At 43.3% G+C, this 13,813-nt stretch overlaps 1 protein-coding gene across 1 annotated transcript; it reads right to left on the reverse strand.

The window, feature by feature from the left end:
* Window positions 1-766: 766 nt before the first annotated feature.
* LOC139434895 (uncharacterized) lies at window positions 767-11,165 on the reverse strand. The gene is made up of 2 exons (XM_071204944.1): window positions 10,694-11,165; window positions 767-1,321 (listed from the first exon to the last, which is right to left on the reverse strand). The coding sequence occupies exons 1-2, from the start codon at window positions 10,884-10,886 to the stop codon at window positions 876-878; spliced, it is 639 nt and encodes a 212-aa protein (XP_071061045.1). The 5' UTR covers window positions 10,887-11,165; the 3' UTR covers window positions 767-875.
* Between the last annotated feature and the right edge of the window lie 2,648 nt (window positions 11,166-13,813).

Here is a 13,813-nt window from a genome sequence, read left to right on the forward strand (position 1 = left end):
TCAGTGGTTAACGTATTCAGACAATCAGTATGACAAAAACATTAAACATATTGTCCACTTATGTTGATAAAGATAGAGTTCATTTAAGTCTTATATGAATGTTGTGCAACAATGTTAATCCAGTCAGGCCGATTTTTCTCATGTGTGAACTGCCATAAGACTTATTCATTGTCCTCTCCATCAGCTTCTGTTTCCATGTGTTCAGCTGAGCTGCTGATTGGAGGTTCTGCCTCTTAGTTATCCTCAGTTTGAATTTCATTAACCTGTGAGGACTGACGACCAACACACTTGTGTCTATTGAAACGATTACGCCATTTAAATCTTTTGTTGCAAACATTGCAGCTGTATATTTCCTCTCCTGTGTGGACTCTCATGTGGTCCTTTAAACTTCCACTCTGTGAAAAAGCTTTCTTACAAACTGAGCAGCTGTGTGATTTCTCTCCTGTGTGGACTCTCATGTGTGCCTTTAAACTTCCACTCTGTGAAAAAGCTTTCTTACAGACTGAGCAGTTGTGTGGTTTCTCTCCTGTGTGGATTCTCATGTGTTTTTTTAAACTTGCACTCACTGCAAAATGTTTGGTACAAATTGAGCAGCAAAAGGGTTTCTCTCCTGTGTGGATTCTCATGTGTGCCTTAAAATGTATATTCTGTGAAAAAGCTTTCTTACAGACTGAGCAGCTAAAGGGTTTCTCTCCTGTGTGGACTCTCATGTGTGTCTTTAAATCTATATTCTGTGAAAAAAGCTTTATTACAAAACTGAGCAGCTAAAGGGTTTCTCTCCTGTGTGGATTATCATGTGTCTCTTTAAATTTCCACTCCGTGAAAAAGCTTTCTTACAGACTGAGCAGCTGAATGGTTTCTTTCATGTCTATCTTTCAGTGAGTTTGAGCCTGATGCAGGTTCTCTGTCTCCTTCCAATCAGCACTGTCTTCAGTGTCAGGTTCAGAAGAGTCTCCAGTGTCGTCCTCAGTCTTTGGTTGTAAACTGCTCTCTGGATCCGAGTTCCTGGCTGGTTCTGGTCCTCGACAGTCATCTCCATCAGCTTCTGTTTCCATTTGTTCAGTTTGTCTTTGATGAGGCTGTGAGGACTGAGGTTTCTCTTTATCATCTTCACTCTTCACAGGGTCAGGAGTGAAAGTGGACTTGATGATATCAGCCTCCTCCAACTCCTGAAGCTGCTCTCCCTCCTGACTGATCCTGCATTCCTCCTGTTCCTGCTTAATGTGTGGGGGGGGCTCTGGGTCCTCCTGGTCCAGACTGGTGCTCCACTCCTGCTGGTCAGGGAGAACCTCTTCTTTAACCACCACCAGCTGCTGGACGTCTGCAGGAAACAGGAAACACAGCGTCAGAAAAAACGGTTAAGTGTTAGCATTTAAAAATCTAATCACCATTAAAATGGGAGACATTTTGCAGCCCTAATTAATGCCTTTGTTTTTATACTTTAATATTATCTTTTCTTAGTCCCACCTATTGGGAAAGTTAGTTCCAAAATGTAATATAGTACATATTAATTACTAGGGGTGTAACGGTATCCGTACCCTCACGGTTCAGACGTCACGGTTTGGTGCATGCAGTCACACGACGTATACGCCTTTTTTTTTTTTTCGAGTGGGGAAAAAGTCTATCATTCAAGGAAGTATCCACTAAACTATATATAATCCAGGGTCCGGTATTGCGCCTAAAAGCTGTTTGCCAGCCGCCCTTAAACAAAAAATGAAGAAGAAGAAGAAAACAAGAAGAAGATGCTTTTGGCATATGTTTTTCAATGGCTAGTGCAGCTCATTATACATCCAGTGAAGGGCAAAGTGGTATAGCATAAGGCTAAACAACTTTTATTACAAGGCTTAGTTGAATACTTGATTCTGATTGTAAATTCTTAACACGTGACACGTTGTTAAAACAGTAGTACAGACCACTGAAAATAACTATAATGAAGGTTGCTAAGGAAGATCAGAATCAGAATCCCGTTATTAGTCCCACAGAGGGGAAATTTGCAGCGTAACAGCAGGAAAGAGCCACAGACAGCTTAGTGTTGCATATCTTACATACGTTAAAAGTACTAAGTTATAATATAAATATATATATATATATATTAGGGATGGGAATTTGAAAGCAAATGTATTTGAAAGCAAATGTATATTCGAATATTCGACCCCCCAAAAAACGGTTAACCGAAATGTACATATCCTATAAAAAAAAAATTGGTTACATTTTTTTTTAATTAAAAAGTAAATACAAATAAGTATAGAAACCAAGTCAAATTAGTCAAATGTATTGAACTGGTGATCACAGTTTGACAGCTATAGGCCTACAGCTTTCATGTGCGGAGTCGATTCACAATCAGGCCAGCTGTAGAGAAGACCCTCTCAGCTGGAACGGAGGTTGCGGGTATAGCAAGGTATAGTATGTATATAAGTTTAATTTGGCATAGTTTGACCTCTACACCGCACTCACTAACCTGGTCGAAATATTTCCACACAATACTCCTTTTTGACGCCATGTCTGTTGTGTAGGACTCTTCTTAGAGTGTAAATATTTACCGGACTATGACTGGTAAAATATGTTGAATACCGGCAACAACTAAATCTCTCCTGTCAAAATGTCTATGTACTTTGCCGCCACCCACGGTTGCCAAGCAGCGCTTATTGTTGTTTAGGCTGGCCATGTGTCACGAGTTTTGACAGAGGGGGGGGAGCACGCTCATGAACTGTTAGCGCCTGAACCTCGCCAACGGCTGCGGAGCACATTTGGGCATAAGATGAGGTTTGAGTCTGCGTGATCTGCGTGTAGGGAGGGGCAGCAGCCATATCATTAGCTGGAACTGGCTAGATCTGATGGATTTGGACATAAACGCGAGTGAAGTATAACCGAACGCGAGAGATCAGCACTGCAGCTCTGCCCGCTGTGAGGGACCGGTGAGCGGAGCAAAACACAACCTTTAGACGTCACCTAACACATTTAGCTATTGCACTGTCGTATACATTGAATTATTCAATTAGATAATATGTAATCAACTTAGGCATTCCTCCCAAAAAAATAAAAAAATGAATAACTCATATTCGAATAATTATTCGAATACCTGAATAATTTAGAATATTCGATTAATCGTTCCCATCCCTAATATATATATAAAATAAATATGAGCACACATTGTCTCACAAGCAAAAAAAAACTCCTTAAATAGCAGTCATGTGTACAGTCCACTGTCCATACAAAGACCCAGATGCCTCAACAGGTCATATCCAAGTCTGTATTTCAAAGATTTCGAGCAAGGAACACCAACATGTTTGCATTGTCGGGCAAATGCATCTTTGATTGTAAACTGTCGGGAAGACGGGGGCTCTCCATCTCCAGCTGCCGTGTTTGCTCCCAGCTGGGAAAACTGAATGGGGTGGTTGTGTTTCAGATGCAGTTTAAGGTTGGTTCGTATTGCTAGCTTTTGTTGCTACCTTTTTAAACTAATGCGACACAAGCCCCGGCTCTTTCAAGTCCGTAGGTTCGCCTCGTTAATTTGGTTTAAATCCAAAATATTCCCACACCAGAGATGTGGTATTAGGTTTTGCAACCAATTCCATTTAACTTAAAAATTCCCGTCGAGTAAGTCACACGTTGTCTCCTGCTTGTCTCTATATTATTAATTTGGCTGCTACACTGTTTCCTGACTTGGCTGTGTGTGAGCCCCACCCCTCACAGCACGCCGGGCTAAAATTCTGGTTACATCCTTATTTAAACAAACACTTATGTAAACAAACACTTATGTAAACGGACATTTATTGAGCTTAGAAAAGTTATCGAGTCCATTTTTATTTATCGTACGATAAGTCAATTTATTGATTATCGCGACAGGTAGTGCTGCGTACCCTGGACTCACATTCAGGTTCAGGTCCGGACTCATGTCAGAGGTTCAGGGTCAGGTCCGGACTTATAAGTCCGGACCTGAACCCATGGCTTGTGTCAAGTTGTGTGAGTAACTAAAGTGAACTTATTGTGAGCTATTATCAATTGAAAATTAACTCATAATCAACTCAAATTCAAACTCATCAGGTGTATTGTGCTCCCTTCCAACTTGTCTACATTTCTCTACAAAGTACAAATGTAAAACTTTTTTTTTTTTTTGCCACTTAGTCTACAAATGACTTATGACAGCAACTACAGTGAACTACTACAAAGTTCAAACATGTATCAAACTAAAGTAACCAAACAGTCCCTGAGCTGACTGAGCCTAATCCCTAAAACGTTGCTGAAAGGTAGAGTGTAGAGTAGACTATACGACTACACTGTTACACACCTACTATACAGTAGACACTGTAGTGACTGTACAGTCAGAGTGTACTGTAACCATGTATTTTACTACAACTCTACTTGTGTACATTATACAGTACATACTACATACATAGTGATGTACATACATACTGTTAGAAATTAAAATCAATGTTGATATGGCGTAATTTTGAATAAATACACTATTTAATTTAAATCCGTTTTATTCTAAATAATTATTCACTTCCGGTTAGCATTAGCATGTGGCGAAAGTGCTACGTTTTCAAACCGTGAATCGAAGGTGAAATGACATGTGATGTTGTAAACTGAGGCACACTGGGATTAGCACTCATTTATTGACGCTGAATAACGTTTATCAGGGAATTGTTTAAATAACCACAGACACCAGAATATACGTAAGTGCTAGTTTTTTTTGTGAGTCCAAGTACCGGTTCCCGACGTTCCGGTTTTAACCGGACTTGAACCGAAACTTTTTACAAGTCCAGTACCGGTTCGGCGTACCGGTACGCAGCACTAGCGACAGGCCTATGTGTATTCACTCTGTCCTAAACGGCTTGTTGGAGCTCCTGCCCACCCCCCCCCTCCCTCCCTATGAGCCCATTGTGCTCCGATTGGTCAGCTCGCCCACTCTGTTCTGATGAGTCCACCACCGGTTACCAGCGGAACAACAGTGTTTAGGTGTTACAAATGGCGTTTGTTAGCAACACAAACGATGAGAATGCGTGCATGGGGCCTGGGTGCCGTGTTGGCGGGGACTTGCGGGGCGCCCTTTAAGGCTCGAGGAGCGGACAGTGTGAGCTGGTGTTGTTTCCTGGTTGCTGCGTGGGGTCTGCGAGACAGCGCGGAACTCAGCCTGAGCACACACGTAAACTCAAATTGTTTACCACACAGTTCGCCACACACTCACAGCCTGATAAAAGATAAGGCTGAGTGAGTGTTTCTCCGCGATACCAACTCGTCTATTACCAACGTTCAGGGAGCTCTATGCAAGTCAATAGGACTGCCTGATAGTAGAAAATCGACGCTAAAGGTCCCCTCACTGCGTTTGATAGTGACGCCAAGGGATCCTGGTGTATGAGGAGCTCCACGGATTGGTCCATTTGGGCATGGTTACGTCACCATACTCAGGAAGAAAACAATGGAAAAAGAGAAATCTCCAACGAGGCGTTCTGGGTTAGCATAGATAGGTATTTTCGGTATTAGAGTTGTACTCGCTACAGGGTGTACTTTGAGGGTTTGTGACTTTGCAGACCATTTAAATGCATAAAAAGCTAAACACACAAGGTGACGGTTAATAACCGGAAAAGCATGTCATGGAACATTTAAAGGTGACATGTCATACTTTTCCGGTTATTACCCGTCACCTTGTGTGTTTAGCTTTTTATGCATGTAACCGGTGTGCAGAGTCAAAACCCTCAAAGTACACCCTGTAGCGAGTACAACTCTAACAGAGAAGAACTCCCCAAAACGCCTCGTTGGTGAAATGTCATCATCCATTTGATTCTTCCGGGTACATCAGGACGTCATGTTGTAACCGGAACGAAATGGACCAATCCGTGGAGCCGTTACGTTAAGTCCGCGGAGCCGTTACGTTAAGCCCCCGCTGATTGGTCCAAATTGACCAATCCACGGACTTCCTCACACACACACGCAGCTCAGCTGATGTCTCCTCCGGGCTGCTGCTGATAACAGACAGTCGGGATCGCGGCGAAATTCTCTCTGCAGACCCATTCTCACAGCGTTTATCAACCTTTTTCTTCTCAATATCAAGCCACACTTATTGTTTTTACTTCGGCTGAGACTGTGTGTGTGCTCAGGGTGAGTTTGGCTGTGTTTCGCTGTGTATCGCCAAACAAGGAAATCACACCTCCACGGAGCTCAGCGCGATTCACAACGTGAAACAATCGGACGTTGTGAATCACCCCGAGCACACACAAAGTCTCAGCCGAAGTAAAAACAATAAGTGTGGCTTGATATTGAGAAGAAAAAGGTTGATAAACGCTGTGAGAATGGGTCTGCAGAGAGAATTTCGCCGCGATCGCAACTGTCTGTTATCAGCAGCAGCCCGGAGGAGACATCAGCTGAGCTGCGTGTGTGTGTGTGAGGAAGTCTGTGGATTGGTCAATCGGAGCACACTGGGCTCACAGGGAGGGGGGCAAGAGCTCCAACGAGCCGTTTAGTGCAATAGATTCTGGCTGCAGACCGCAGCAAGGAGGTGGATCGTATAGGGGCGGATCGTATAGGGGCGGATCCTATAGTGAACGACGGGAGCCGGCTCTCGCCCGCGAACGAGCCGTTTTTTGTTTTGTTTTTGCGGAGGGATCTAGATCGGCATGAAGGCACATTATGCAATGTGCAATGTGGACATTATCCCGCTTATTACACATGGCCACATTCTCAACAAAGTAACGACATGACTCCCAATAATAATTTAAATGCTTTTATGGATTAGAAAAAGATGTTATTGATTTAAAAAATAGTTTTATGTATTGATTTAAATTGACATGCAATCCGCTAAGAAACTAAGTAGTCCGTTGTTACTGTTTGAACTAACGTAACAGCGGCAGGAACAGCTTCTATAATGTTTTTGAGGAGCTTTTTTGATTACAGATTTGAAAACATCGTTGCTTGCTTCTAAAAGTAGCACAATTCATTATGTCAAACTTGGAAAAGTATCTAGAATCCCTGCCCTAATGCCAAAGTAAACTGGCAACTGAATATGGTCGCGCGTTTTGATGTCTATGTCTGGACGCTGCGTTAAAAAGGAGGGTTTCTGCCCCCATTACCTTCTCTTCTTACTTCTATGAAGAAGTTAAATACACGGAGGACGGAGATCTCTTTTTGTCCCCCTCTTCTCCCCCCGCTGCAGCCTAGCAGCTGATCTCAAAGCACGCTCCCATATCCTGCAGGGAGAAAGAAACTATTTTATATACTTTTATACTAGGTTGATACAGTAGCCCCTTTTTTAAAATAGTTTTTATAGGTGTTGCTATCTGTTTTGTGTAGCGTGGTCTACAAGCAAGTCAATGCATTCATTGGGTGGTATCAGAGAGTTACACGGGTCTGTAAATGCAATGAAACAATTGGCACAAATAATTATATTAAAATGTAATTTTTACTTTTGAATACTTAGTACAAAGGATGTATTGACTAATTTAAGTGATATATGTGTACACATATACATCATTCATTAGTCAAACCCAGGCTACATTTGATTTAATTAAAAGGTATAATATGTGGTAAACTGAAGAGCCCTTTGGGAGCCGAAAGAGCCGGCTCTTCTTGGTGAGCCGAGCCAAATGATCCGGCTCACCAAGAAGAGCCGGCATTCCCATCACTAGAACGAATGACTTCTTCTGCGAGGATTTATAAAAGCAGCTGGAAACCCTTAAGTAAGTTGCTATTGGATAAAAAAAGTTAGGAAACGCCCCTATACGATCCGCCTCCTTGCTGCGGTCTGCAGCCAGACCCATCTCGTTTAGTGGAGAGAGTGAATACACGTAGTTTACAGAGATGCTGTATGCGAAACAATGTGAGTTTGGAAAATTGCACAGTATTTTTCTATTGTAATATCCCTCAACAATGGTATTATGATCAGTAGAAAGGACCATGACATGTGACCTTTAAGAAAAAAACAGCCTACATCACAGCTCAATAGGGTTTCATTTATCTTGTTGGTAGCTCATCCAGCGGCGTAGCTGTGGGTGGGCCCGGGTGGGCCTGGGCCCACCCACATGCACGTCTGGCCCACCCACAGCCAATCAGCGCTTCATAGCGCAGAACCGGGAAGCCCAGAAGGAAGTGTCACAAACTGCAGTTCATCTAGTGGCCGACAGGGGATGGATGCAAAAAGGAGCAATTCCCATAGACCCCCCATGTTAAAATGCCCAACTTTACAGCAGAAATAAACATGTTTCTAGCCTGGATCCAATAAAACGTATTCTGGATATAGTTAGATTCCACCTTCATGACAATGGAATAGGGAGTGCATTTTTTACCGTGAGTTTGTATAGTAAGTAAAGTAACTTTTGCCGTGAGTGAATGAAAGTATTATTTCTTCTTGAGGTCTGCAGTTTAGCGTGTTCACATTTGCTGAATATGAAAACACTCAGTGTGTGCCCACTGTGTGACTGTCAAGGATAAACAACCTGTGCCCCCGATATATGTTGTATGTATTATTGCTACACAAACATTACATTGCAGTTTAAGTGTCGCCAACTCCGTTTAAGAGATCTATCCCCCGTCTGTGTGCGAGGGGGCGGGGCAGTTTACACACACGCAGCTGCTACATGCAGCAACACACACACACACACGGAGGAGATGGCGGAGAGAACGCGCTCCAAGGTGTGGTTAAACTATAGCCGTGTCGATGGGGACAATACTCGTTACCAAAAGTGGAATAAGAGTTTAGCATGTAAGGGCGGTAACACGAGCAATGTGTCTAAACATTTAGCAAAAGTGCTCCACATTCAGACGGAGGAATGCACCGGGTTGGACTGTCTTTAGTAGCTCTGTAGCTCCATCCACGAGTAACGTTTCCACGTCAGGTGTTATGCATGCTAGCAGCAACACACAGAGTTAACTACATTATACAAACATGGGTTAATAATTAGAGGTAACTGAGTTATTTATTTTGTTAAAGTTTCAGCTATTCTGTTTACAGTTCTGTCATCACATTATTTAATACGATTTGTTAAAACATTGTTGTTTCTTTTGATGTGAAATATTATTTAATTTAAATAAAAAGCAATGTTAGTTTTGTTCACAATTTGTTTAGTTAGTTTACCTTATTTTTTCTCCAAAATAACCGATAAAAGTAATGTTAAAGGACCGGATCGATAAGACATAGACATACTTTATTGTCATTTCAACGAGACACAGAGTGTACTATTAAAACCAAATTTCGTTGTACTGGCTGCAGGAACAGGACAATATAAAAACTTGCTAAAATTGTACATATAAATAAATAATAGTGACGTGGTGCTGATAAAATTAAAGATAAAGTGTGCATTTAAAATATAAAGACTTACTATACATATAAATAAAATAGACATACTATATAACAAATATGTGCTCTTTACATAATAATGTAATCTTTATGTTACTGGTCTACTTGCTGTTCAGCAGTCTGATGGCTTGGGGAAAAAGCCATTACAGAATCTGCTGTTCTGCTCTTAATGCTGCGGAACCTCTTGCCGGAGGGCAGCAGGGAGAACAGAGCATGGTGAGGATGAGTGGGGTCTTTCAAAATGTTCTGGGCTTTTGTCAGGGAGCGTTTCTGAGCGGTGTCTCTGATGGGAGGGAGAGAAACTCCGATGATCTTCTCTGCTGTCCTGACCACTCTCTGCAGAGACTTCCAGTCTTTGGCGTTGCAGTCTCTCGACCAGATGAAGATTCCGCTGGTCAGCACGCTCTCTAGGTTCCTCTGTAGAACGTGGTGAGGATGGGAGGGGGGAGCTGTGCAGGAAGTGTAGGCGCTACTGTGCCATCTTAAATAGTGATGTAGTGTGAGTGGACCAGGTCAGACTGCTTGTGATATGCAGCCCCAGGAACTTGGTGCTGTCTGTAGTCTTCACTGCTGTGCCGTTGATGTGGAGTGGTGGGTGACAGTGCTTTTTGTTCCTGAAGTCGACAATAATCTCTTTTGTTTTATCGACATTCAGGATCAGGTTGTCGGTGTTACACCAGTCTGTCAGATGTTTCACCTCCTCCCTGTAGGCCTGTTCGTTGTTGTCCCTGATGAGTCCCACCACTGTTGTATCGTCCGCGTACTTTATGATGTGGTTGGTACTGAATCTGGAGCATAAGCATAAGCGCTATCGATAAAAGTAGCCGTTAAAGCCTTAATGATACCCATCCCTATGTGGATGTCAGTTTTACACACATTCTGAGGCCGCCATGCCTATGTTTTTTGTTTTCACTGCTAATTTATGCTTATGTTCTATTAGTGCATTACACAATCATTAATGAAGTTTCAGCTCAGACCCCACGCTTAATATGTCTCCCCCTGGCCCACCTACATTTCTCCAGGCCCACCCACACAATAATTCCTGGCTACGCCACTGAGCTCATCCCTTAAAAACAGAAGTCTCAGAGTGATTATAATAACATTAAATATGAAGGGTCTATTTCAAGCTTGTTATGTAAATAAGTTATTAGGTTTATTTATATCAACAACGATTTGTTAAGGGTTAACATGAATTGACGGAATTTATTTTAAAAGTGGGCTTACACACATGAATACTGTGTAATATATTTGTACATATATATTTAAGATTTACAATATGAGAAGAGCACAAGTTTAATTTGTGGGCCATATTTCATTATACTTTTTGAATTAGCTGAGGGCCGATTCAAAATAGTAGTAGTTTGGCCTGGTTTAAAGTGTTGATTAAGAGTAAAGGAAACAGACCTGCTCTGTGTATCCGAAGCTGAGGCTGTAAAACAGCGTCCAGTAGTTTCTGGAGTCTCTTGTTCTCCTCTTTTGAACGAGACAGCTCCTCCTCGTACTCTGCCATGGTTTTTTCAAACAGAGCAAATACCTCTTCACCAGCAGGAGTGAGTAGCAGCTTCTTCAACGAAAGCAGCATTTGGACTTTACTCATGTTTACTAGATCACCTTTTCCTGCAAACTCCGTTAAACACACTGTTTATTTCTCTCCATCAAACTCACAATCTGACTAGTGTTGCCAACGTGTTTCCACCTAGCATGCTAAACTAGCTCCTATAGTCCGAGGTAAACGCTCCAGAAAAAAGAGCACACAGTCCATTCGGAGGATTATCCAAACGCACAGATTATGTATCAGTAGTGCTGGAGCTCACACAATGTCTCAGGAACACAGAGAGAGAAAGAGAGAGGACCTCGCGACGAGACGCCACCTGGGTTCTTCTTCTCTCAGTTTGTCTTCTTCTTCTTCCTTGGTGTTTTTTGGCAGTTGGCAAACCAACTTGTAGGTGCAATACCGCCACTAACTGGACTGGAGTGTGGAAAAGAGACTATGCTGAAAACAATTATAAAAATAAAAAAAATAACCAAAACGATTATTTTTTATTTAAAATGGACTATTCGGACGCAACCCCAGAGAAGCGAGAAACAGCCACAATCCGGGGTTGTGGTCCAATAGTCCATTTAGCTTAGGAACCTTCCCAACGGAGTGAAAAGACCCGGGGCCTTTCTTATTCCTCTAATTTCCCCTCCTCCTCTGATTGTGTTACGTTATTATGAGTGCTATCATTGTTTGATTCTGAAATTGTGTGTGTGTGTGTGTGTGTGTGTGTGTGTGTGTGTGTGTGTGTGTGTGTGTGTGTGTGTGTGTGTGTGTGTGTGTGTGTGTGTGTGTGTGTGTGTGTGTGTGTGTGTGTGTGTGTGTGTGTGTGTGTGTGAGTGTGTGTGTGTTTCCACATCTGTAGCCTGTTGTTGTCTCAATATACAGCACCACTGTCAATGAATCAAAGTAAATATATAAGTCATCATGAACACATCTGTCCATCAGACAGAGTGCTGCTGTGCCTCCTGTCATCATTAATGGACGTCTCTTTAAAATGAACGCTCAGAGGAGAGAAGTTCTCATTTCTCTAACCGCCTGCTGCTTCCCCTCCTCTCTCCTCGGTTACCCTCCTCAGTCCTCCGCTCGCATCTCCTGTGGGCGGGACTAAGTATCGAGGATAGGAGTCGAGGAGGGGACATTTAAGAATTGAGAAACCTCTATGGGGGCCCTTCTCACTTCTTTTATTTTTCATTTCCTCGCTCCTCGGTCTCGGTCTCACCGGAAGTTGATTTGTCTGCGCCATCTTGAGTAGCGTCCCAATGGCCTTATTTTTGCCGGAGGGCCGAGGAGCGAGGAGTGATAATGGAGGAGCTATAACCGAGGAACCACCAGACCATCCTTCGATGAAATCCTCAGACACTCGCCCCGCCCCCTTACTGTGTATCGCTCACTGATTGGACAATGCAGTGCATGCACTGATCTGATGCTTCTTGACATGAGAGCAGTTTCCCAGCGGAGTGAAGAAACAGGGGGTTACTTATTGTAACCCTAGCCATATAAGCACAGGCGGAGCCCTCTACTGGACTCTATGGGTACTACTCTCTATCATGCTGTGCGTGCTTTCACCTACTGAGTTTACGTAAACGTAGCCGGCCAATCGGGGCGAGCCTACCTGAATGCGCGCGCAGGCCCACAGTATATAAAGGCGGCTACACCCGCCGCCCACTATCCTATACACTCTTCAGCGAGCGGACTAGGAAAGACAGGGCCCCCAGGTAGAGGGCTCCGCCTGTGCTTATACAACTAGGATTACAATACGTAACCCCCTGTTATATTTCACACAGGCTCCGCCCTCTACTGGACTCTATGGGTACAGTAGGCGGAGCCCCGATGTATACACGCCCTGTCATCCAACAACATCGACCCACCACACCGTCCCTGACCGGCTTTTGGCTAACATCCATTGCATCCCCACTTCCTCCCATCCGGTTGTAACCGTAGAGAAGTTGGGGCCGCAATTTGGATAAGGCACACTCACACACGCTTACCTCGGGTAGAGTGTGCATGGAAAAGATCTGTGCGGAGACGCCGTCTGGAGTCTACCGCGCACCATGTTCCCCAGGTCCCTCAGGAGCATGGGAAAACATAAGTGCACCACGTCCCCCACACTCACACACGCTCCGTGTAGAGTGGGCATGGACAATAGTGAGGAAGGCTCTCCCAGCCTGCCTCCAGCCCTGTATGGGGCTGATTGCGCACCATGTCTCCCGAGTCCCTCAGGAGCATTGGAAAGCACTTGTGCTTTCCAATGACCCACAACCAGCCCCCCTCTCACCAGTCATGCGTTGCCTCGGCAAGCACAGACGACGAGAAGGAGCCAGACATGTCCAGGAGATATCATTTTATGAAGGAGCCTGGCGTAGACCAAGTCGCCGACGTGCATATATCTTCTACACTCACGCTGCTGAATAAGGCTGTTTTTTTTTTCACAAGTATTTGTATTGGGCCATCAATCTTAAAACATACAAACTGTTGACATAAGATCACCCGATTTTACTTTTTTTTTTACAACAAACATGGCATAGTAACCATCCCCCCACCCCCCTACAAAACAAAACCGAAAAGCGTCACAATACAATATAAAAGAGGAGAAAAAATAAGTAAATAAAAAAAAAATACAAGAGGATATCACAAAAGCACAGAAATACAAAGAAACACTGTGTTGCACCATGCACATTGGGCTGCATGACCATTCACACGCCAAAGGAGACAATCACTTATCATTGCATTATAACCGGCCAGTCTCAATAGTAGCTACGATGTACATTACTGAGTAATAGAATTGTCTAATCCCCTAAAGAAGGAATCAAATTAACAAAAGAGAGAATAGGATCCCAGGTTTTACTAAATTTATCAGAGCATCCCCTTATACTATACTTAATCTTCTCTAAGTATAAGAAAGACATTAAGTCCTTCAACCACGACTGAGAAGATGGAGGTTTCTGGTCCTTCCACTGCAGTAAAATACGTCTGCGGGCTACAAG

Source organism: Pseudochaenichthys georgianus, chromosome 12 (assembly GCF_902827115.2).
Source record: "Pseudochaenichthys georgianus chromosome 12, fPseGeo1.2, whole genome shotgun sequence".
NCBI lineage: Eukaryota > Metazoa > Chordata > Actinopteri > Perciformes > Channichthyidae > Pseudochaenichthys > Pseudochaenichthys georgianus.